The sequence below is a fragment of the Bufo bufo genome, chromosome 5, assembly GCF_905171765.1.
Source record: "Bufo bufo chromosome 5, aBufBuf1.1, whole genome shotgun sequence".
Taxonomy (NCBI): domain Eukaryota; kingdom Metazoa; phylum Chordata; class Amphibia; order Anura; family Bufonidae; genus Bufo; species Bufo bufo.
The window spans coordinates 435,865,365-435,891,784 of record NC_053393.1 but is presented as its reverse complement, the minus strand read 5'-3'; the positions used below and the strand labels follow the sequence as shown (position 1 = coordinate 435,891,784).

Below are 26,420 nucleotides of genomic sequence, written 5' to 3'. Positions count from 1 at the left end.
GCCATAGCTCGTTATTATACGGTTCAGTTTTATTCCTGAATTGGGAAATGGTAATTGGTTTCCATTTCCCTTAGTAAACATGGCGGCATAGGCTTCCAGTCTGGAAATCTCCACGAGGCTCCTGTACGGGGCCGTTGGCTTGTGTGGTGGAGGACAGTGGCTGCTGTGTGGTAAGTGACTGTGCTGCCAGCCCCAGGCCGCTGTGTGCTCTCCCTGCCGCCATTGTGTTACTCTTTCCTCAGGAGCAGACCTCACAGCTGTCCTAGGCTGGTCGCAGTGGTTCTGCTTTGTCCATAGGAAGGCTATTATTGCAGATTTGACTACTCTGGTGTGCCATAGAGATGCCCAGCTTAGTGCCTGTTCACATCATCCATCCTTCTGCTGAAGGTGGTCACATGTGCACACGGTAGAATACGTTTCCTATACACCTCCGGCCTCTGTAGTAACATTTAGCTGCTGCCAGCCTGTGTATCTGCTAATGAAGAGGCATTGCTAGGGTCTGAAAACATCCGGTGCACAAGCCCACTGTGTTGAAAACTGCACATTAAAGCAGGGGCGTAGCTAGAAATGCATGGGCCCCATAGCAAAAAAATGTATGCCCCCCCCCCCCCCCGTGCCATCCACAGATCCCCCCTCCCCTAAACAGTGCCATCCACAGATCCCCCCTCCCCTAAACAGTGCCATCCACAGATCCCCCCCTCCCCTAAACAGTGCCATCCACAGATCCCCCCTCCCCTAAACAGTGCCATCCACAGATCCCCCCTCCCCTAAACAGTGCCATCCACAGATCCCCCCTCCCCTAAACAGTGCCATCCACAGATCCCCCTCCCCTAAACAGTGCCATCCACAGATCCCCCTCCCCTAAACAGTGCCATCCACAGATCCCCCTCCCCTAAACAGTGCCATCCACAGATCCCCCCTCCCCTAAACAGTGCCATCCACAGATCCCCCTAAACAGTGCCATCCACAGATCCCCCTAAACAGTGCCATCCACAGATCCCCCCCCCTCCCCTAAACAGTGCCATCCACAGATCCCCCCTCCCCTAAACAGTGCCATCCACAGATCCCCCCTCCCCTAAACAGTGCCATCCACAGATCCCCCTCCCCTAAACAGTGCCATCCACAGATCCCCCTCCCCTAAACAGTGCCATCCACAGATCCCCCTCCCCTAAACAGTGCCATCCACAGATCCCCCTCCCCTAAACAGTGCCATCCACAGATCCCCCTCCCTAAACAGTGCCATCCACAGATTCCCCTCCCCTAAACAGTGCCATCCACAGATCCCCCTCCCCTAAACAGTGCCATCCACAGATCCCCCTCCCCTAAACAGTGCCATCCACAGATCCCCCTCCCCTAAACAGTGCCATCCACAGATCCCCCTCCCCTAAACAGTGCCATCCACAGATCCCCCTCCCCTAAACAGTGCCATCCACAGATCCCCCTCCCCTAAACAGTGCCATCCACAGATCCCCCTCCCCTAAACAGTGCCATCCACAGATCCCCCTCCCCTAAACAGTGCCATCCACAGATCCCCCTCCCCTAAACAGTGCCATCCACAGATCCCCCTCCCCTAAACAGTGCCATCCACACATCCCCCTCCCCTAAACAGTGCCATCCACAGATCCCCCTCCCCTAAACAGTGCCATCCACAGATCCCCCTCCCCTAAACAGTGCCATCCACAGATCCCCCTCCCCTAAACAGTGCCATCCACAGATCCCCCTCCCCTAAACAGTGCCATCCACAGATCCCCCTCCCCTAAACAGTGCCATCCACAGATCCCCCTCCCCTAAACAGTGCCATCCACAGATCCCCCTCCCCTAAACAGTGCCATCCACAGATCCCCCTCCCCTAAACAGTGCCATCCACAGATCCCCCCCTCCCCTAAACAGTGCCATCCACAGATCCCCCCCTCCCCTAAACAGTGCCATCCACAGACCCCCCACCCTAAACAGTGCCATCCACAGATCCCCCTAAACAGTGCCATCCACAGATCCCCCCTCCCCTAAACAGTGCCATCCACAGATCCCCCCTCCCCTAAACAGTGCCATCCACAGATCCCCCCTCCCCTAAACAGTGCCATCCACAGATCTCCCCCTAAACAGTGCCATCCACAGATCTCCCCCTCCCCTAAACAGTGCCATCCACAGATCTCCCCCTCCCCTAAACAGTGCCATCCACAGACCCCCCACCCTAAACAGTGCCATCCACAGATCCCCCTAAACAGTGCCATCCACAGATCCCCCCTCCCCTAAACAGTGCCATCCACAGATCCCCCCTCCCCTAAACAGTGCCATCCACAGATCCCCCCTCCCCTAAACAGTGCCATCCACAGATCCCCCCTCCCCTAAACAGTGCCATCCACAGATCTCCCCCTAAACAGTGCCATCCACAGATCTCCCCCTAAACAGTGCCATCCACAGATCTCCCCCTAAACAGTGCCATCCACAGATCTCCCCCTAAACAGTGCCATCCACAGATCTCCCCCTAAACAGTGCCATCCACAGATCTCCCCCTAAACAGTGCCATCCACAGATCTCCCCCTAAACAGTGCCATCCACAGATCTCCCCCTAAACAGTGCCATCCACAGATCTCCCCCTAAACAGTGCCATCCACAGATCTCCCCCTAAACAGTGCCATCCACAGATCTCCCCCTAAACAGTGCCATCCACAGATCTCCCCCTAAACAGTGCCATCCACAGATCTCCCCCTAAACAGTGCCATCCACAGATCTCCCCCTAAACAGTGCCATCCACAGATCTCCCCCTAAACAGTGCCATCCACAGATCTCCCCCTAAACAGTGCCATCCACAGATCTCCCCCTAAACCGTGCCATCCACAGATCTCCCCCTAAACCAGGGGTGCACAACGTTTCCTGGTTGGGGGCCACATTGCCAGACTGAACTAATGACGAGGGCCGAAATAAAAATTTAAAGGTGTATTAACAACTGAAATATTGTACTTATGGCATATTGAACACACAGTATATACCATTAATGTCTAGTTACACTTCCAGGACTCCCATCTAATGGGAGAAATACATGAAAAATACATCTGAGCAGCCACAAGACATAGGCATACATGTCTGTTACTAGATGGTTGGGGGCCGCACAGAATGGTATCAAGGGCCGCATGTGGCCCCCGGGCCGCAGGTTGTGCACCCCTGCCCTAAACCGTGCCATCCACAGATCTCTCCCTAAACAGTGCCATCCACAGATCCCCCCCCTAAACAGTGCAATCCACAAATCCCCCCCCTCATAACAGTGCCATCCACAGATCCCCCCCTAAACAGTGCCATCCACAGATCCCCCCCCCCTAAACAGTGCCATCCACAGATCCCCCCCTAAACAGTGCCATCCACAGATCTACCCCCTAAACAGTGCAATCCACAGATCACCCCCCCTCATAACAGTGCCATCCACAGATCCCCCCCCTCATAACAGTGCCATCCACAGATCCCCCCCCTAAACAGTGCCATCCACAGATCCCCCCCCTCATAACAGTGCCATCCACAGATCCCCCCCTAAACAGTGCCATCCACAGATCCCCCCCTAAACAGTGCCATCCACAGATCCCCCCCCTAAACAGTGCCATCCACAGAAACAGTGCCATCCACAGATCCCCCCTAAACAGTGCCATCCACAGATCCCCCCCCTAAACAGTGCAATCCACAAATCCCCCCCCCTCATAACAGTGCCATCCACAGATCCCCCCTAAACAGTGCCATCCACAGATCCCCCCCCCCTAAACAGTGCCATCCACAGATCCCCCCCTAAACAGTGCCATCCACAGATCCCCCCCTAAACAGTGCCATCCACAGATCTACCCCTAAACAGTGCCATCCACAGATCCCCCCCCCCTCATAACAGTGCCATCCACAGATCCCCCCCCCTAAACAGTGCCATCCACAGACCCCCCCTAAACAGTGCCATCCACAGATCCCCCCGCTAAACAGTGCCATCCACAGATCCCCCCCTAAACAGTGCCATCCACAGATCCCCCCCTAAACAGTGCCATCCACAGATCCCCCCCTAAACAGTGCCATCCACAGATCCCCCCCTAAAAAGTGCCATCCACAGATCCCCCCCTAAACAGTGCCATCCACAGATCCCCCCCTAAACAGTGCCATCCACAGTTCCCCCCCTAAACAGTGCCATCCACAGATCCCCCCCTAAACAGTGCCATCCACAGATCCCCCCCCTAAACAGTGCCATCCACAGATCCCCCCCCTAAACAGTGCCATCCACAGATCCCCCCCTAAACAGTGCCATCCACAGATCCCCCCTAAACAGTGCCATCCACAGATCCCCCCCTAAACAGTGCCATCCACAGACCCCCCCCTAAACAGTGCCATCCACAGATCCCCCCCTAAACAGTGCCATCCACAGATCCCCCCCTAAACAGTGCCATCCACAGATCCCCCCTAAACAGTGCCATCCACAGATCCCCCCTAAACAGTGCCATCCACAGATCCCCCCTAAACAGTGCCATCCACAGATCCCCCCTAAACAGTGCCATCCACAGATCCCCCCTAAACAGTGCCATCCACAGATCCCCCCCTAAACAGTGCCATCCACAGATCTACCCCCTAAACAGTGCCTATCCACAGATCCCACCCCCCTCATAACAGTGCCATCCACAGATCCCCCCCCCTCATAACAGTGCCATCCACAGATCCCCCCCCTCATAACAGTGCCATCCACAGATCCCCCCCCTCATAACAGTGCCATCCACAGATCCCCCCCCCTCATAACAGTGCCATCCACAGATCCCCCCCCCCTCATAACAGTGCCATCCACAGATCCCCCCCCTCATAACAGTGCCATCCACAGATCCCCCCCCTCATAACAGTGCCATCCACAGATCCCCCCCCTCATAACAGTGCCATCCACAGATCCCCCCCCTCATAACAGTGCCATCCACAGATCCCCCCCTAAACAGTGCCATCCACAGATCCCCCCCTAAACAGTGCCATCCACAGATCCCCCCCCTAAACAGTGCCATCCACAGAAACAGTGCCATCCACAGATCCCCCCCCTAAACAGTGCCATCCACAGATCCCCCCCCTAAACAGTGCAATCCACAAATCCCCCCCCCTCATAACAGTGCCATCCACAGATCCCCCCTAAACAGTGCCATCCACAGATCCCCCCCCTAAACAGTGCCATCCACAGATCCCCCTCTAAACAGTGCCATCCACAGATTCCCCCCCTAAACAGTGCCATCCACAGATCCCCCCCCTCATAACAGTGCAATCCACAGATCCCCCCCCTCATAACAGTGCCATCCACAGATCCCCCCCCCCTAAACAGTGCCATCCACAGACCCCCCCCCTCATAACAGTGCCATCCGCAGATCCCCCCCCTCATAACAGTGCCATCCGCAGATCCCCCCCTCATAACAGTGCCATCCACAGATCCCCCCCCCCCCTCATAACAGTGCCATCCACAGATCCCCCCCCCTCATAACAGTGCCATCCACAGATCCCCCCCCTCATAACAGTGCCATCCACAGATCCCCCCCCTCATAACAGTGCCATCCACATATCCCCCCCCTCATAACAGTGCCATCCACAGATCCCCCCCCTCATAACAGTGCCATCCACAGATCCCCCCCTAAACAGTGCCATCCACAGATCCCCCCCTAAACAGTGCCATCCACAGATCCCCCCCCTAAACAGTGCCATCCACAGAAACAGTGCCATCCACAGATCCCCCCTAAACAGTGCCATCCACAGATCCCCCCCCTAAACAGTGCAATCCACAAATCCCCCCCCCCCCCCTCATAACAGTGCCATCCACAGATCCCCCCTAAACAGTGCCATCCACAGATCCCCCCCTAAACAGTGCCATCCACAGATCCCCCTCTAAACAGTGCCATCCACAGATTCCCCCCCTAAACAGTGCCATCCACAGATCCCCCCCCCTCATAACAGTGCAATCCACAGATCCCCCACTCATAACAGTGCCATCCACAGATCCCCCCCCTAAACAGTGCCATCCACAGACCCCCCCCCCTAAACAGTGCCATCCACAGACCCCCCCCTAAACAGTGCCATCCACAGATCTCCCCCCTAAACAGTGCCATCCACAGATCCCCCCCCCTAAACAGTGCCATCCACAGATCCCCCCCTAAACAGTGCCATCCACAGATCCCCCCCTAAACAGTGCCATCCACAGATACCCCCCCTAAACAGTGCCATCCACAGATACCCCCCCTAAACAGTGCCATCCACAGATCCCCCCCCTAAACAGTGCCATCCACAGATCCCCCCCTAAACAGTGCCATCCACAGATCCCCCCCTAAACAGTGCCATCCACAGATCCCCCCCTAAACAGTGCCATCCACAGATCCCCCCCCTAAACAGTGCCATCCACAGATCCCCCCCTAAACAGTGCCATCCACAGATCCCCCCCTAAACAGTGCCATCCACAGATCCCCCCCCTAAACAGTGCCATCCACAGATCCCCCCCTAAACAGTGCCATCCACAGATCCCCCCCTAAACAGTGCCATCCACAGATCCCCCCCTAAACAGTGCCATCCACAGATCCCCCCCTAAACAGTGCCATCCACAGATCCCCCCCTAAACAGTGCCATCCACAGATCCCCCCCTAAACAGTGCCATCCACAGATCCCCCCCTAAACAGTGCCATCCACAGATCCCCCCCTAAACAGTGCCATCCACAGATCCCCCCCTAAACAGTGCCATCCACAGATCCCCCCCTAAACAGTGCCATCCACAGATCCCCCCCTAAACAGTGCCATCCACAGATCCCCCCCTAAACAGTGCCATCCACAGATCCCCCCCTAAACAGTGCCATCCACAGATCCCCCCCTAAACAGTGCCATCCACAGATCCCCCCCTAAACAGTGCCATCCACAGATCCCCCCCCTAAACAGTGCCATCCACAGATCCCCCCCTAAACAGTGCCATCCACAGATCTACCCCCTAAACAGTGCCATCCACAGATCCCACCCCCCCTCATAACAGTGCCATCCACAGATCCCCCCCCCTCATAACAGTGCCATCCACAGATCCCCCCCCCTCATAACAGTGCCATCCACAGATCCCCCCTCATAACAGTGCAATCCACAGATCCCCCCCCTCATAACAGTGCCATCCACAGATCCCCCCCTCATAACAGTGCAATCCACAGATCCCCCCCTCATAACAGTGCCATCCACAGATCCCACCCCTCATAACAGTGCCATCCACAGATCCCCCTAAACAGTGCCATCCACAGATCCCCCCCCTCATAACAGTGCCATCGACAGATCCCCCCCCTCATAACAGTGCCATCCACAGATCCCCCCCCTCATAACAGTGCCATCCACAGATCCCCCCCCTCATAACAGTGCCATCCACAGATCCCCCCCTCATAACAGTGCCATCCACAGATCCCCCCCTCATAACAGTGCCATCCACAGATCCCCCCCCCCCTCATAACAGTGCCATCCACAGATCCCCCCCTCATAACAGTGCCATCCACAGATCCCCCCCCTCATAACAGTGCCATCCACAGATCCCCCCCCCCCTCATAACAGTGCCATCCACAGATCCCCCCTAAACAGTGCCATCCACAGATCCCCCCCTAAACAGTGCCATCCACAGATCCCCCCCTAAACAGTGCCATCCACAGATCCCCCCCCCTCATAACAGTGCCATCCACAGATCCCCCCCCTCATAACAGTGCCATCCACAGATCCCCCCCCCTCATAACAGTGCCATCCACAGATCCCCCCCCCTCATAACAGTGCCATCCACAGATCCCCCCCCTCATAACAGTGCCATCCACAGATCCCCCCCCTCATAACAGTGCCATCCACAGATCCCCCCCCCTCATAACAGTGCCATCCACAGATCCCCCCCCTCATAACAGTGCCATCCACAGATCCCCCCCCCTCATAACAGTGCCATCCACAGATCCCCCCCCCCCCTCATAACAGTGCCATCCACAGATCCCCCCCCCCTCATAACAGTGCCATCCACAGATCCCCCCCCTCATAACAGTTCCATCCACAGATCCCCCCCCTCATAACAGTGCCATCCACAGATCCCCCCCCCCTCATAACAGTGTAACAGTGCCATCCACAGATCCCCCCCTAAACAGTGCCATCCACAGATCCCCCCCCTAAACAGTGCCATCCACAGATCTCCTCTCCCCTAAACAGTGCCATCCACAGATCTCCCCCTCATAACAGTGCCATCCACAGATCCCCCCCTCATAACAGTGCCATCCACAGATCCCCCCTCATAACAGTGCCATCCACAGATCCCCCCCCTAAACAGTGCCATCCACAGATCCCCCTCCACGCCGCTCACAGCAGTATATTTATAAACTAATCAGTAACTACTTTAACTTTAATAATTGCTCATTGCTGAGCTCTTTACTTGGATTTTTTTGATATCTTAGGGCTCTTTCACACTTGCGTTATTGTCTTCCGGCATAGAGTTCCGTCGTCGGGGCTCTATGCCGGAAGAATCCTGATCAGTTTTATCCTAATGCATTCTGAAAGGAGAGAAATCCGTTCAGGATGCATCAGGATGTCTTCAGTTCCGGAACGGAACGTTTTTTGGCCGGAGAAAATACCGCAGCATGCTGCGCTTTTTGCTCCGGCCAAAAATCCGGAACACTTGCCGCAAGGCCGGATCCGGAATTAATGCCCATTGGAAGGCATTGATCCGGATCCGGCCTTAAGCTAAACGTCGTTTCGGCGCATTGCCGGAGCCGACATTTAGCTTTTTCAGAGTGGTTACCATGGCTGCCGGGACGCTAAAGTCCTGACAGCCATGGTAAAGTGTAGTGGGGAGCGGGGGAGCAGTATACTTACCGTCCGTGCGGCTCCCCGGGCGCTCCAGAGTGACGTCAGGGCGCCCCACGCTCATGGATGACGTGTCGCATGGATCACGTCATCCATGTGCATGGGGCGCTCTGACGTCATTCTGGAGCGCCCCGGGAGCCGCACGGACTGTAAGTATACCGCTCCCCAGCTCCCCGCTCCTACTATGGCAACCAGGACTTTAATAGCGTCCTGGCTGTCATAGTAACACTGAAAGCATTTGGAAGACGGTTCCGTCTTCGAATGCTTTCAGTACACTTGCATTTTTCCGGATCCGGCGGGCACCTGCGGCAACGGAAGTGCACGCCGGATCCCAACAACGCAAGTGTGAAAGAGGCCTTACTTTGTCTTAGCTCCTCCGGTAACAGCAGGCAGTGCGGGGGGCGGCGCTCACTCACTGACGTCACGCGCCTGCGCCGCCTAGTGGGAGGAGCAGGAGCGTGACGTCAGTGAGTGAGCGCCGCCCCCCGCACTGCCTGCTGTTACCGGAGGAGCTAAGACAGAGTAAGATATCCAAAAAATGCAAGTAAAGAGCTCAGCAATGAGCAATTATTAAAGTTAAAGTAGTTACTGATTAGTTTATAAATATACTGCTGTGAGCGGCGTGGCCCTGTATATTCTAACCCCCAGGCAAGCGTCCCCGTCACCATGGGAACGCCTGGGGGTTAGAATATACTATCGGATCTTCTGAGTTCTCAGTGGCCTGGCTGGAGCCTCCCCAGCCACTGTGTCGGCCCTGTGTGCGCCCTGCTCCAGTCCTGACTCCTCCCCAGCCAGGAGTGGGTGGGCGGGCGGTCCGCGGCTCGGGCCTGACTGACTGTGTGTAGTGTGTGTGGAAATAAAATAAAAAAATAATCAACAGAAGTCGGCACGGACGGGCCCCCAGTGGCGTAGGGCCCCATAGCCACTGCTATGGTTGCTATGGCGATCCCTACGCCACTGCATTAAAGGCATGCTTAAAGGGTTCTGCAGTTTTTTTAAACTGATGATCTATCCCGCCGATCAGCCGTTTGAGAAGGCAGCGGTGCTGGCAGTAGCGCCGCGGCCTTCTCGCTGTTTACCGCAGGCCCAGTGATGTCAGGACTAGTATCAATGGCCTGGGGGCGGGGCTAAGCTCCATTCAAATGAACAGAGCTTAGCCCCGCCCAGGCCATTGATACTAGTCGTGATGTCACTGGGCCTGTGGTAAACATCAACAAGGCCGCGCCGCTGCCTTCTCAAACTGCTGATCGTTTTTGCGTTTTCATTTTTCTTCCCTATTTTCCGTGAGCCATAACTTTTTTTTATATTTCCAGTCACATAGCTGTATGAGGGCTTATTTTTTGCGGGACAAGCTGTACTTTCTAATGCCACCATTAATTACGGTATAAAATGTAGTGGGAAGCAGGGGAAAAATTCCAAATGGGGTGGAATTGGAAAAAAAAAATGCAATTCCTCCACCGTTTTACGGGTTTTGTTCCCACTGCATTTGGTTTATATTTTTAAACTTTAAAAAAAAAAATTGATGTTCTTATAAATGATGTTTTTTAATTTTTTAATTTTTTAATTTTGACCTATAAGGGATTTAAAAAATGTCAATTTCTTTGCATTTTGCTTATTTCTTATGTTGGTCTGCCATCTGGTGGCCAAAATAAGAATTGCAGTATTAATGCTCTCAATTTTTTCATAGAGACTCAGAGCATTCAGCGCATGTACTGAAGTCCCGATTGGCCGCACAGGGCTTCAGCACTAAGCCCGAAAGCATTAGCTTCCGGGTTTTTGCGCATTCAGGTGCCGTGATCTCACTTGATCACGGCATCTAAAGCATTTGATTACCGCGATCAGCATTATTGACGGTTGCGGTAATTAGCCGCAGGTCTCTGCTGTTTGAAACAGCAGAGACTTGTCCGTTCTTTGTATCAACTCTCAATGTGCCTATTGGCTTCTGATGCAAAATATGTATTTTGTATACCAATGTACATTTTTGATATTGATGTTATGCAATATGACATTGTACCTGTATTGCTTCTAACTGATATGCAATGTGATATTGTATCTGTATTACTTTTTCATTGACAAAAATTAATAAAATAAACAATTTAAAAAAAAAGAAACAGCAGAGACTTGCCGGCCATGACGCCCGCTGCACACACAAGCGGGTGTCATGCTTGCACAGCGCTACCAGGGCCATGCATGTACGGTGCTGGTAGAGAAAGGGTTAGGTCTCTTTCACACGAGCGTGTCCGGATGCGTTGCGGCAAACCCGGGGTGAGTAGGTAGGCAATTGCAGTCAGTTTTGACTGTGATTGCGTTCTGTTATTAAGTTTTTATTGCGCGGGTGCAATGCGTTTTGCACACGCGTGATAAAAAACTGAATGTGGTACCCAGACCCGAACTTCTTCACAGAACCCCTCCAGCCCTATTGTACTATGCATTCTGTATTCAGAATGCTATTATTTTCCCTTATAACCATGTAATAAGGGTAAATAATAAAGATCGGGTCCCCATCCTGATCGTCTCCTAGCAACCGTGCGGGGCCTGCGTTGCGTGAAAAACGCACAAAATAGAGCTTGCTGCGATTTTCACGCAACGCACAAGTGATGCATGAAAATCACCGCTCATGTGCACGGCCCCATAAAATTTAATGGGTCCGGATTCACTGCGGGTGCAATGCGTTCAACTCACGCATTGCACCCGCGCGGAAAACTCGCCCGTGTGAAAGGGGCCTTAAACGGGTGTTCTGGTTTCGCAAATGAAGTGCAGTACTGCAGAATGCAGTCATTATATAATACAACATTCGGTAACTTTCCTATATCTGTTATGTTTCATTTCCTCACAACTGCAGAAATCTTTGCTTGGGCCCTTTAATATTGATGGGAGTCGACCCTGGGCAACCCCACGGACCATCCCGCCACCCCCCTTGTACTTGTTCCGCTGATCAGCTACTTGCAGGCTGCGCGGGCATGAGTTCAGTCACTTCGGCGCGCAATCGTGTCCTGCGGCGCGTGATCCCGCGAGACCTGTGACCTCCCGCGGCGGGTCTCGCGGGATCACGCGCCGCAGGACGGGATTGCGCACCGAAGTGACAAAACTCATGCCCGCGCTGGCCGCAAATAGCAGATCAGCGGAACAAGTACAAGGGGGTTGGGGGGATGATCTGTGGTGGGTTGCCCAGGTCCAATCAATATTAAAGGGCCCTGGAATAGCCAAAAAATAAATAAATAAATAAATGCTACCAGCATAACATTTGGGGCACTGGACAAAACATCCAGGGCTCAAGCCCCGAAGGTTTTGACCTAACAACGTCCCTGCCCTGGACAGGTCCTGGGCTCTGTGGTGCCACGCTGACCTCCTTCCTCAGCCTCTTTGAAATAAGAGCATTGTTATAAATCCATTCAGCAAAGGAAGCAATATGGATAATAACAATACATTAGTAAGTGTCTTGTATTAACTTTCTCTGTATGATAAATACCACTTGCTGAAGTGAGACAACCGCCAAACCAAAGGACCTTTAGACTGGTTTCAGACGAGTGTGAGACATGCATGATGTGGGAGAGTGAACTCTGCTTCTTTGACCTGAGCGCATGGCATTATTAGGCCTCTTGCATTTAGCATTCACCAATGTACGGGCCCCATCCAGACTGCAGCCGCGACGGATCCAGACCCATTAAACTTGAATGAAAAAATAGAACAAGTTCTATTTATTTATTTTTTTGCGGTGCGGAGGCGCTCCGTAGTGCTTCTGTGGGGTTCCGACCTCCGTTCCGCACCGCAGCTCCGGATTGCGGACCCGTTTAAGTGAATGGGTCCAGCTATAATTACCACAGACGCCAGCCCTTGGGGTGGGGTGGCCCACTCCCATAACAGGTTGCTAGCAGGGGAGATTTATACGAGTGTATTACTGTAGTGCAGCGGCGGCATGAAGCGCACGCGTCATAGCAACCAATGACGCCGTGCGCTCCTGTTCTCAGCAGGAATCCAGGCCGGGTTACCACGGACCGCTTACGGCCGTGTGCATTCGACCTTAAAGGCAGTAGAGATGGCACTGAAGTTGGCTATACCATAGGTAAAACAAAGGAAAATTGTCTTTTATTCCGACAATTCTACAGCAGTGGCCTACATAAACCGTCAAGGGGGAACACGAGCCCCTTCCCTTTTACTTCTATGCCAGAAAATCTTTTATATAGCGGAGGAGAGAAGGCTTTTTCTGTCAGCAGTGCATCTGAAGGAGAACGTCATAGCGGACTTCCTAAGTCGAATCCCCTTAAAACAAGGGGAATGGTGTCTAAACAAAGAATTTTTTTTGCAAATAGTCCAGAGGTACGGTCTTCCCACAGTGGACCTTTTTGCCTCAAGAGCCAACAGAAAAATAGAGAGGTTCTTCTCCCTCAACCATTTGGACGGCCCGTTAGCAATAGACGGGTTAGCAGAGGACTGGAGCCAGGAACTAGGATATGCCTTCCCTCTATTTTGCCTTATTCCCCAGGTATTGAAGAAAATAGAAAGAGAGAGGGCCTCGGTTAGGCCTTATTCACACGTCCGTTGTTTCTTTCCTGATCTGTTCCGTTTTTTGCTGAACAGATCTGGACCAGATCTGGACCCATTCATTTTCAATGGGTCCTGGAAAAAAACGGACAGCTCAATGTCAGATTTTTTTTCAGGACCCATTGAAAATCAATGGGTCCAGATCTGTTCAGCAAAAAACGGAACAGATCAGGAAAGAAACAACGGACGTGTGAATAGACCCTTATTCTGATAGCTCCAATGTGGCCAAAGAGGTCCTGGTACTCCAGTCTGCTAAGGATGGCAGTACAGCCTCTGTGGACTCTTCCGTTGAAAGAGGATCTTCTTTACCAGGGTCCGCTAGTCCATCCCATCCCTGAAATTCTTCATCTTTCGGTGTGGATTTTGAAAAGGGAAGTTTTGTCTAGAAGGGGACTATCCGCCAATGTAGTTTCCACTATGCTGAAGAGTAGGAAGGTGGTTACCTCAAGAAAATATAACAAAGTTTGGAATGTTTTCTTCAGTCTTCTTAGGGCATAGCCCAGACCCCTGTAAGTCTCCCGAAATACCAAAGATCCTAGAGTTTTTGCAAGCAGGGCTAGACGCTAATCTTAAAGCATCTACATTAAAGGTCCAGGTAGCTGCTTTGAGTTATTTCTTTGATTCCAGATTAGCAGATCATCCATGGAATAAAAGATTCTTATCGGCTGCATCAAGAATGCACCCTTCTTTAAGACCTGTGTCTCCCCCCTGGGACTTAAATACTGTCCGTTCGGCCCTATCTCAAAAGCCTTTTGAACCGTTAACTGACATTTCTATTAAAATGCTTACTTTCAAAATGGCCTTCCTTTTTAGCTAGAACATCTGCTGGACAGGTTTCAGAAATTCAGGCTTAGGCCTCATGCACACGACAGTTGTTTTTCTCGGCCTCCGATCCGTTTTTTTTTTTTTTTTTTTGCGGATAGGATGGGGACCCATTCATTTTAATGGGTCAGCAAAAAAATGCTGATAGTTCACCCGTTTGTGTTCCGCGTCCGTTGTCCGTGTTTCCCTTCAGCAAAAAAAAAAAATAGTGCATGTCCTACTTTTTTCACATTTGCGGACAAAATAGGCATTTTTTACAAGGGATCTGTGGAAAAAAACGGATCCTCCAAAAAAGAACGGAAGCCGCATCCGTTTTTTTTTAGCGGACGCACAATTTACGGGCGCAAAAAACAACCGTCGTGCGCATGAGGCCTAACTCTGCTTTCCCTTCCTATACTACCCTTTTAGAAGACAAGGTGATTATTAGACCACTTCCGTCCTTTCAGCCTAAGGTAGATTTTCATAGAAGTCAGGATGTGATTCTACCCTCCTTCTGTCCAAATCCAACTAATCTGTTGGAAGAAAAATTCCATTACCTTGACGTCAGAAGCTGTTTAATTTTTTTTACCTAGACTCCACATCATCTTGGAGAATAGACGAGAATCTGCTTATTCAGTTTTTGGGTAGAGCTAGGGGTCACAAAGCCTCTACTAGTGTTATTGCCAGATGGGTTAAGAATTCTATTTCTCTGGCTTATTCGTCCCTTAAGCCTAACTCCCCCTTCGGGGTTGGAGGCTCATTCCACTAGGGCTGTGGTGGACTCTTGGGCGGAGAAAGCGGATGCGTCTCTGGCCCAGATATGCAGAGCTGCTACTTGGAGCTCTCCCCATACCTTTTTTAGATGCATCCTTTAGGAGAAAAGTGCTACAAGCTGTAGTCCCCCTTCCCCCTAAATTCTTTATTTTATAGTTTATTATCGCATGGGTGAAGGGAAAGACAATAATTACTCTTACCGGTAATAGTTTTTCTCCGGAGGTCTGTTTATTGTGCGGTGGGGGTGCGAACCATTTTATCTCCATGTTTTCTGTCCTGGATGGGAGGTCCTAGTCGCATGGGTTTCAAGAAAAACAATTACTGGTAAGAGTAATTTTTTTTTTTTTTTTTTTTTTTTTTTGTGCATGCAGATTTCACCTTTTGCAATGCTAGGGTGAGATCTGCGGCAAAACAGTGTCAAATCTGCAATAAAAAAAGCACGGAATTAACCCATGCGGTTTTTGGTGCAGATTGGGCACTTGCATCACTGGAGCTTCCCAATGTATACCTTTTAATGGAAGAGGGGGAAGATTTATCAAAACTAGTGTAAAGTAGAACTGGCTTAGTTGCCCAAAGCAACCAATCAGATTCCACCTTTCATTTTTCACAGCTAATGCCTTTTAAGCCAAAATGGAGGGCTATGGACACATTTAGCAGGTAGATCGGGAATGCGAATGCTAAACATAAAAAGGCACTTACTGCATAGGTTGATTTCCTCATGGGTAAAATTAGGCCTCTTTCACACAAGCGAGTTTTCTGTCTGGGTGCGATGCGTGAAGCAAACACGTAGCACCTGGACTGAGTCCTGACCCATTTATTTCAATGGGTCTGTGCACAAGTTTTTCACTCATTTCTGCATTCAGCATGTTCTATATTCTGTGTTTTTTCACGCAGCTCCGGTTCCATTGAAGTGAACAGGGCTTCAGTGGAAAAAACGGATGCAATGCCTTTTTCACCGATAGTTGCTAGGAGATGTTTATTATTAGGCCCCTTTCACACGAGCAAGTTTTCCGCACGGGTGCAATGCGTGACGTGAGCGCACAGCACCCGCAGTGAATCCTGACCAGTTCATTTCAATGGGTCTGTGTTAGGGGTGCACCGAAATTCCGGCGGCCGAAAATATCGGCCGCAAATGGGCCTAATCAATTTCGGCCGATATTGGTACATATCGGCAGAAAATATGGGGTTTGGGATTTGTGCGGGCGGGCGGTTTATTTTAAGTCACTGCATCTTTATTTTACCTTACAATCGTGACGCTCCAGTAACAACTCTGCAGGCAGAGCGGAGGGCGGCGTAACGTCACTTACTCACGTGACGCGCCTGCTCCACCTCCTTCATTCATAAAGTGGGCGGAGCAGGTGCATCACGTGAGTAAGTGATGTTACGCCGCCCTCCGCTCTGCCTGCAGAGTTGTTACTGGAGCGTCACGATTGTAAGGTAAAATAAAGATGCAGTGAGTGATTAGTCTGCTGTGAGCAGCAGGGCCGGGGCTGTTATGGGTAGGGGGATCGGTCTATGGCACTGCTATGGGGAGGGGGGATCTGTGCACTGTTATGGGGAAAGGGATCTGTGCACTGTTATGGGGAAAGGGATCTGTGCACTGTTATGGGGAAAGGGATCTGTGCACTGTTATGGGGAAAGGGATCTGTGCACTGTTATGGGGAAAGGGATCTGTGCACTGTTATGGGGAAAGGGATCTGTGCACTGTTATGGGGAAAGGGATCTGTGCACTGTTATGGGGAAAGGGATCTGTGCACTGTTATGCCCATAACAGTGCACATATCCCCCCTCCATAACAGCGCCACCCACAGATCCCCCTCTCCATAACAGCTCCACCCACAGATCCCCCTCTCCATAACAGAGCCACCCACAGATCCCCCTCTCCATAACAGAGCCACCCACAGATCCCCCTCTCCATAACAGAGCCACCCACAGATCCCCCTCTCCATAACAGCGCCACCCACAGATCCCCCTCTCCATAACAGCGCCACCCACAGATCCCCCTCTCCATAACAGAGCCACCCACAGATCCCCCTCTCCATAACAGAGCCACCCACAGATCCCCCTCTCCATAACAGCGCCACCCACAGATCCCCCTCTCCATAACAGAGCCACCCACAGATCCCCCTCTCCATAACAGAGCCACCCACAGATCCCCCTCTCCATAACAGAGCCACCCACAGATCCCCCTCTCCATAACAGCGCCACCCACAGATCCCCCTCTCCATAACAGCGCCACCCACAGATCCGCCTCTCCATAACAGCGCCACCCACAGATCCCCCTCTCCATAACAGAGCCACCCACAGATCCCCCTCTCCATACAGATCCCCCTCTCCATACAGATCCCCCTCTCCATACAGATCCCCCTCTCCATACAGATCCCCCTCTCCCAGCAAAAATTTGTTCTTGACCTGAGGCTACGTCTGTTTTCAGTTTGAGGTTGGTTTTACAACTGTTTCTTGCACTGTTGTTTTGTACAATCACTTGTGTATGAGGAAGCACCATGTTATATAATATGATTTATTAAATTCATGAAAAAGAATTATTAATAAAATCATTAAAAAAAAAGTATTTTAAAAGTATTTGGGCAAAAAGGCAGTTTCGGTTTTCGGTCAAGGGCATCCTGAAGTTTCGGTTTCGGACCAGAATTTTCATTTCGTTGAACCCCTAGTCTGTGTACAGTTCTGCGTTAAAGGGACTCTGTCACCACTTTCTAACCCCCCTTTTAAAAGTATTGTTCTCTCCATGGCGCCCTTGTGATTACAAAGGTGTTGTTATAACATAAATTCGCCGTCTCGTTTTGATAAAAATACCTTTTATCTAACCTGTCAATCTTGTGGATAAGGTGCCCAGGGCGTGTCTGAAGCTGCCGCCCGCCGCCGCCGCCGTTGGTGCCCAGCTCCTTCCCTGATCCTTTCAGCGCCACCTGAATGTAAAGAAATCCGCCTCCGGCTCTCGCTCAGTGCCCCCTCCTCCTTTTCAAAGATCCCGCGCGTGCGCACAGGCCTGTGCCTGATGCGCCCGTGCGGACATTTAGAATCAGGCTCATTGAGCATGCGCACTTCGCTCAACCTCCTCATCAGACGAGCACTGCAGCCAGCCACTCAGAGCCTGCGGCTCCATACAGTGCTTGGCAGGCTCTGAGTGGCTGGCTGCAGTGCTCGTCTTATGAGGAGGTTGAGCGAAGTGCGCGCATGCGCACTTCGCTCAATGAGGCTGATTCTAAATGTCCGCACGGGCGCATCAGGCACAGGCCTGTGCGCACGCGCGGGATCTTTGAAAAGGAGGAGGGGGCACTGAGCGAGAGCCGGAGGCGGATTTCTTTACATTCAGGCGGCGCTGAAAGGATCAGGGGAGGAGCTGGGCACCAGCGGCGGCGGGCGGCAGCTTCAGACCTTCAGAAACGCCCTGGGCACCTTATCCACAAGATTGACAGGTTAGATAAAAGGTATTTTTATCAAAACGAGACGGCGAATTTATGTTATAACAACACCTTTGTAATCACAAGGGCGCCATGGAGAGAACAATACTTTTAAAAGGGGGGGTTAGAAAGTGGTGACAGAGTCCCTTTAAGTGAAAAACGCAGCATGTTCTATATTCTGTGTTTTTCACACAGCCCTGGCCCCATAGAAGTGAATAGGGCTTCAGTGAAAAACGCATTGCATCCGCAAGCAAGTCCGGATGCAATGTGTTTTTCACTAATAGTTGCTAAGAGATGTTGTTTGTAAACCTTCAGTTTTTTTATCACGCGCGTGAAAAACTCTTCAAAACGCATTGCAACTGCGCGGAAAAAAACTGAACGCAATCGCAGACAAAATTGACAGAAATTGCTTGCAAAATGGTGCGAGGTTCACTGAACGCATCCGGAGCCAATCTGTCACGCTCGTGTGAAAGAGGCCTTATTCTTCATTTTTTTTTTTATATATTTTTTTTCACGCTCATGGAAAAAACTGAACTGCTGAATGCAATCGCAGACGAAACTGATTGAACTTGCTTGCAAAACCGTCATTTTTTTTTTTTTTTTTCAGAACAGATCCTGAGAGAATCCGTAACACTCGTATGAAAGAGACTTAAAAAGCACCAATTATATGTTGCATTTTTTGCCGCCCATGTAATACGTGGATGAGCGCCTTTTGGATAGTCACTCTGCACTCTGGCTAATAAAGGGGTATCACCGCTAGGGACCCCCTATCGTCCATACACTAGATGTAGTGAACCACTTGTCATTACCAGATGGTCGAAAAGGTTGTAGGTTTCAAAGGACAACTCCATATGACACAGCAAGCAATGGCGGCCGGTCACTCGCCTCTGCTGTGTTTGCAGGCGTTAGGCTGAGTTCACACGGGTGAGATTTCCTTGCGGGTGCAATGCGGGAGGTGAACGCATTGCACCCGCACTGAATCTGGACCCATTCATTTCTATGGGGCTGTGCACATGAGCTGTGATTTTCACGCATCACTTATGCGTTGCGTGAAAATCGCAGCATGCTCTATATTGTGCGTTTATCACGCAACGCAGGCCCCATAGAAGTGAATGGGGCTGAGTGAAAATCGCAAGCATCCGCAATCAAGTGCGGATGTGGTGCGATTTTCACGCATGGTTGCTAAGATGACAGTCTATTCACTGTATTATTTTCCCTTATAAAATGGTTATAAGGGAAAATAATATCATTCTTTAATACAGAATGCTTAGTAGGTGGTCAATTGAGGTTTAAAAAATAAAAAATAATTAACTCACCTTCTCCTCTTGATCGCGTAGCTGCCGGTCTCTTCTTACTTCTTTAATCATGAGCTGCCGGCTAAAGGACCTGTGGTGACATCAGATCACATGGTCTAATCACATGATCCATCACCGTGGTGATGGACTATGTGATTGGACCATGTGATCAGCTCATGATTAAAGAAGTAAGAAGAGACCGGCAGCTACGCAATCAAGAGGAGAAGGTGAGTTAATTATTTTTTATTTTTTAACCCTCAATTGACCACCTACTAAGCATTCTGTATTAAAGAATGATATTATTTTCCCTTATAACCATGTTATAAGGGAAAATAATAACCTCTACACAGCACCGATCCCAAGCCCGAACTTCTGTGAAGAAGTTCGGGTCTGGGTACCACAGTCAGTTTTTTATCACACGCGTGCAAAACGCATTGCACCCGCGCGATAAAAACTGAACAACGGAACGCAATCAAAACTGACTGAAATTGGGTACCTACTCGCGCGAGTTTGCCGCAACGCATCCGGACACACTTGTTTGAGTAGGGGAAAAGTATGTGACTGGATCCTGTGACATACACATAGGTCTTACTAGAACAGAATGACCATTGGCATATGTGCAGTGTGATATCAACATGTGCGGTCCGTGTGACAACCGCACGGCTCGTCTCATCCAACCTCGCAGCAAATTAATGATTTATGACGCCATGAGTTCCAGCCCGACCATGTTTCTACTGGGTTTGCATTGAGCCATTCTGACCAGACACAGGGAAGGGTTTCATCTGTATTAATACTAATGTATTGTTATTGCTTTGTAGCTTTTCTCTTGAAAGGTAAAAGAAATCTGCCAGGATGTCTTATATGCTTCCACATTTGCACAATGGCTGGCAAGTCGACCAGGCCATCCTTTCTGAGGAAGACCGTGTGTTGGTTATCCGCTTTGGACATGACTGGGATCCAACATGTATGAAGATGGATGAAGTTTTGTACAGCATAGCTGAGAAGGTCAGAATGAAGTTCTACTGCATATCGAACCAAGAGGGTCATTTATCAAACTGATGTAAAGCAGAACTGGCTTAGTTGCCCATAGCAACCAATCAGATTCCTACTTTAATTTTCCAAAAGAGCTGTGAAAAATGAAAGGTGGAATCTGATTGGTTGCCAAGGGCAACTTAGCCAGTCGTACTTTACACCATCTTGATAAATGACCCCACATGTGTCTGCATTTACTCTGCTAGGTCACTCAAAATTACGCCTCCTTGCCTTTTTTACCTGTTACGGCGCCCTCTGGTGTTGTTACATGCATTAATTCCTGAAGGCCAGCCAATTTGAAGCAGTGTACTAGATGTGAAAAAGAGAGAATGAAAAGAACAACCAGGGGAGCGATAATATTTTAAAGTGTCTCCAATTGCGTGACATGAGAAATGGCATGAAAATTCAGGCGTTTTTTTGGGGTGGCGTTTCCTTTAACGAAGTCTATGGGAAAACATCTGAAATATGCCCCACCCAGGGTATTCTGCAAAAAAAAATAAAAAATAAAATGCAGAGGTGCAATGAAATGATCGTAAAACACCACTACAAAAAAAACGCTGTGTTTGTGGGACATTTTTTAATATCCTATTGGCCAAGGCGCTTAGGTTGTCAAAAAAGGCTGCATAAAAAAAAAAAAAAGTGTGAAATCACTATAAGGCCTCCTGCACACGACCGTAGGTGTCCCATTGCCGTATTGCGGACCGCATTTGCGGATCCACTATACACGGGCACCGTTCTGTGTGCATTTCGCATCACTGATGCGGATCCATTCACTTCAATGCCTCCGTGGGGTTTTGTCCCATACTTCCGTTCCGCAAAAAGATAGAACATGTTCTATCTTTTTGCGGAACGGGCGGATCTCAAACCCTTAAAGTGAATGAGTCCGCGATCCGCTGCCCCACGGTCGGTGTTCGTGCTGCTGCCCCCAAATGCACGGCCACAGGGTGCGCACCTTCGTGTGCAGGAGGCCTAAGATGCATATATTTGACAGGTCTGTCTCTGAAAAGTCTGCAGTTTGACCCTTAGGCCACTTTTATACGAGCGGGTTTTCCGTGTGGGTGCAATGCGTGACGTGAACGCATAGCATCCGCCCTGAATCTTGACCCATTCATTTCAATGTAAATTAGCGTTTTTTTTTCACGTATCAGTTCTGCGTAGTGTGAGAATCGCAGCATGTTCTATATGCTGCGTTTTCCATGCAGCTCAGTGAATAGGGCTTCAGTGAAAAATGCATTGCATCCGGAAACAAGTGCGGATGCGATGCGTTTTTCACTGAAAGTTGCTAAGAGATGTTGTTTGTAAACCTTCAGTTTTTATCACGCTCATGAAAAACGCATCAAAAGTGATTGCACCCGTGCGGAAATAACAAACACTGAACGCAATCACAGACAAAACTGACTGAACTTGCTTGCAAAATAGTGCGAGTTTCACTGAACACATTCGTAGCCAATCTGTATAGTTTGTGTGAAAGAGGCCTTAAATAGCTGACATTTATATTATCTTGCTGTCCCTGCAGGTGAAAAACTTTGCAGTGATTTATCTGGTGGATATAACAGAAGTCCCTGATTTTAATAAAATGTACGAGTTATACGATCCCTGTACAGTCATGTTCTTCTTCCGGTGAGTTTTATAGAATTATTTCCTTTTCTGCCTCATAAAAAATGCAAACCCTATGTTTCAGCCATCGGCAGGGCCCAGTCGGCCCTAAGTAGGCAGTGCCGGTGAAAATCATGGTTATTAGGCAAACAGCGGGTCCGCAATATGCGTGCAATGCCGTGTGCTTCCCGCATCACGAAGGCGGACCCATTCACTTGAATGGGTCCGTAATCCAGAGCTGCGGTGTGGAACTGAGGCACTGAACCCCACGGAAGCACTACGGTATGCTTCCGTGGTGTTTCTGTCCGTGCCTCCGCACAGCAAAAAAATAGAACTTGTTCTATTTTTTTTACAGTGCGAACGGATCACGGACCCAATCAAGTTGAATGGGTCTGGATCCGTCGCACGGATGGGGCCCGTGCATTAGGAACCGCAAATTGCGGTCCCTAATGCACGGAACGGCCGCACAACAGCCGTGTGCAAGAGGCCTTACTGAACTTTCTGTGTAATTACCCCCGTTGTGGTTTCTGTAATATTGGCAGTGTGCTATTTGGTTTCTTTGCTAGTAAAAATAAGATAATTATGGCGATATGCACATAATCTCTACTATTTGTGGGATTACATTTTTGGCATCTTTTAGGGTTCGGCTACACGGCGATCTTGGTTGTGTCGCATCCAGGGATCACAGGGTAGCGGTGCTAGCATAGAAACGAATGGGGTTGCAGCACAACTCGCACATTTGCTGTGACCTCAGAACCAGAAAAGTGTTGGATTTTTTTTTATTCTGGGGCTGCGACACACTTGGAGGTGATGATGCGATTGCATTCATTTCAATGCTAGCACCGCTACACTGTGATCCCACTGCAATCTTTGGGCACATCAGCTGTCGTGCACTAAGAAAACCATGTAGCCTAACCCTTAAAGAGGTTATTTGACCCCTGAAATGCCCCCCCCCCCCGCCATATGCCCAGGCCACTAACACACAATGTACATACATCGCTCCCCGGAACCTGCGTCGCTTCTCAACCCCACACGGCCTCCACTGCTGCTCCTCGCGCGCGGATGAAAACATCCGGTGACAGGGACTCGCCTCCCTAGTGTCACTCACCTGCAATGCTGGGGAGGCTCGTCACCGCCTGCTATTGACTGCACCATGTGTGAAGGCATCCGTTGCAGCATAAGGCCTCATGCACACAACAGTTGTTTTTCTCGGCCTCCGTTCCTTTCTTTTTGCGGATAGGATGGGGACCCATTCATTTCAATGGGTCGGCAAAAAAATGCTGATAGTTCATCCGTTTGTGTTCCGCGTCCGTTGTCCGTGTTTCCCTTAAGCAATTTGTGGTTCGGATTTGATGCGATTTTCCCCACAGATCTCACCCTTCCATTGAAAAGAGTGAAATCCGCAGCTAAAACCGCAAACATAATTGACATGCTGTTTAATCTTCGCAGCAGGCCAATTTCCACGCGGAAAAAATCTGCAAAGTGTACATGAGATTAGTGTCATCTGATACACTTTGCTGGTATTGTAATAAGCTGCGGTTTTTCTGCATGGGAATGCGTGTAGAAAAAACCGCATCTATTCCACAATGTGTGGCTGCACACAGTGCAGATTTATGGGCATGAAATCTGCACTACAAATCCACAACGTTTTTGGTGCAGTTTATGGTCGATTTTCCATTGCAAAAGGTAAAATCGGCACAAAGAAAACGCAACAACAATGGCCATCCTGCATAGATCAAAATCTTTCCACACCTAAGAGAAAAGCCGTGTACGGGAGGTTTGCCTGATCTCATCCACTTCACTGGTACTGCATTCTGCTGCTCCCCGAATACGTTTAGTTGGGTTGCATTCAGCTTGCTGAGCTATGTAGTTCTAGCTGTGATGTTTTGTGTCCATACAGTAATACCCGTGCTTCTCACTACTGCAGTGCCCTCACATGCTGATGTACAATTTCCTCTTGTGTCCTCTCTACAGGAACAAGCACATTATGATTGATTTAGGCACAGGTAACAATAACAAGATTAACTGGGCAATGGAAGACAAGCAGGAGATGATTGATATTGTGGAAACCGTCTACAGAGGTGCCAGGAAGGGCAGAGGTCTAGTGGTGTCTCCCAAGGACTACTCCACCAAGTACAGATACTGAAGCCGTTACCGCCTCTTGATACCGGTGCTTTTTAGACATACGTTTTGTGCTAATGCCGACTTGGACAGTAAGAACTGGCATGACTTCAGACGGATGAGCCACTCTACAGTTTATACCTCTTGACAAGTAGGACGTGTTATGAGCTTTACAAGCTTCCCGATCCGAGAGCTGGGAAAGGGCTCAAGCCTTAAATATCTTATTTATGTTAACAAAAGTCTTTGTCCTTTGTATCGTGTATAATAAACCTGGAATTTGTAGTTTTTGTTTGAGAAAGCAGTGTGTCTGACATATGACCATCCTACGATTCTCAGTTCTGTTCCTTGATGCCACTTCAAGACTCGGAGTAGGAACGGGACGGGTCCTGAATTTAGTACTGCATCTGCTTTGGTTGTCTAACCTGACAAATCACGCCATAGATTATGTGAAATAGTTTGTGCTGTGAATTTAACAGCAGTGATTTTTTATTTATTTTCTCTGCCAGTGTGCTAATATTAAAGGGGTTTCAATTATTTTTGGAAACATCCTAGCCCTGATAAATTAATAAAAGGCACTTAACTTCTCCTCTAATCCAGCACTGTTGCTCCTTCCTTTTCCCATCCTGCAGTGGCAGCGTCCCATACACCACTGCTACCAGTCAGTGGCCTCAGTGATGTATGGTACGTAACCACTGAGACCAGTGATTGGCTGCAGCAGTGCCCAGGACATCACCACTGCACCCACAACGTCACTGGCTGCAGTACTTGATTAGACGGGCCAGGGAACGTTAGTGTAATTGCTTTTATAATTGGATCAGGGCAGATCCATGATTTAAAAAAAAAAATAATAATAATTTTTGGACAGCTAAATTTGGCAGAGATTCCATGCAAAAAAAACACAGGGCAGCAACCAGTTCCCATTGTTCTCAATCGGAGGCTGATTGCCACTAGTATATGTACAGACATGGCCATAACTGTTGGCACCCCTGAAATTTTTAGAAAATGAAGTATTTTTCCCAGAAAATTATTGCAATTATATATATGCCAGTGTACTGAGGGTCACAATACGGGCATGGCCAGGCAACAACTGTGTGCATGAGCCCTTAAGCTCAGAATGTTCCTCCACAGAGGGAGTCTCCAGTTGCAACCATAATAATGGGGTATTTCTGCCCCTGTGTATTAGTGTAGGACAGATGGAATTTTTACCTTAGTCAAATTTATTACCAATTAGAGACCCCTGAGCTAGCATATCTAGCCCCTCCTACCATGTGTTTTTTCGGTATTGTGTGGACCTGGACATATGGTTTGCGTATGGCATGGAGCTCACACTACATGTTGAACTTACGGTTATCAGAAGAGACTGCTCTGTGGAAGTCTATTTTGAGTTCCACCACACAAGAGAGCCCTCCCTATGGGGATACTTCTTGTTAATTCCCTATTTTTGTGCTGCTGGTTAAGATGTAAGGAAATTGTTGATTTCTAATATTAATCTGTTTTTCATTAGTCCTAACAGCAGCACAACCTCTATAGTACTCCACAGAAATACCTCATTATTGTGCTGATGTTAAGACTAAGGGAAAACAGATTAACGTTAGAAATCAACAATTCTCCATGCTGGACACATTTGGGACAAGCTATTAGACAGTTTAGAGCTGGTTCATGTGGAGGAATATTAAGGCTACTTTCACACTAGCGTCAGGGTTCCGCTTGTGAGCTCCGTTTGAAGGGGCTCACAAGCGTCCCCAAAACGCATCCGTCCAGCTACCAATGCATTCTGAGTGGATGCGGATCCGCTCAGAATGCATCAGTCTGACAGTGTTCAGCCTCCGCTCAGCAAGTGGACACCTGAACGCTGCTTGCAGTGTTCGGGGGTCCCCCTGGCTGTGCGGAGGCAAGCGGATCCGTCCAGACTTACAATGTAAGTCAATGGGGACGGATCCGTTTGAATTTGACACTATATGGCTCAATTTTCAAACTGATCCGTCCCCCATTGACTTTCAATGTAAAGTCTGGA

At 49.7% G+C, this 26,420-nt stretch overlaps 1 protein-coding gene across 1 annotated transcript; it reads left to right on the top strand.

The window, feature by feature from the left end:
* Nucleotides 1–79: 79 nt before the first annotated feature.
* On the top strand, nt 80–24,833 carry TXNL4A (thioredoxin like 4A). Its single transcript, XM_040433511.1, has 4 exons — nt 80–170; nt 20,476–20,662; nt 22,206–22,309; nt 24,260–24,833. The coding sequence occupies exons 2-4, from the start codon at nt 20,510–20,512 to the stop codon at nt 24,429–24,431; spliced, it is 429 nt and encodes a 142-aa protein (XP_040289445.1). The 5' UTR covers nt 80–170; nt 20,476–20,509; the 3' UTR covers nt 24,432–24,833.
* The last annotated feature ends 1,587 nt before the right edge of the window (nt 24,834–26,420 follow it).

Coding starts and splice junctions, on each gene's coding strand:
- TXNL4A (XM_040433511.1), top strand. CDS start 20,510: ATGTCTTATATGCTTCCACATTTGCACAATGGCTGGCAAGTCGACCAG. Junction 20,663..22,205: donor TGTACAGCATAGCTGAGAAG/GTCAGAATGAAG, acceptor CTGTCCCTGCAG/GTGAAAAACTTTGCAGTGAT. Junction 22,310..24,259: donor ACAGTCATGTTCTTCTTCCG/GTGAGTTTTATA, acceptor TCCTCTCTACAG/GAACAAGCACATTATGATTG.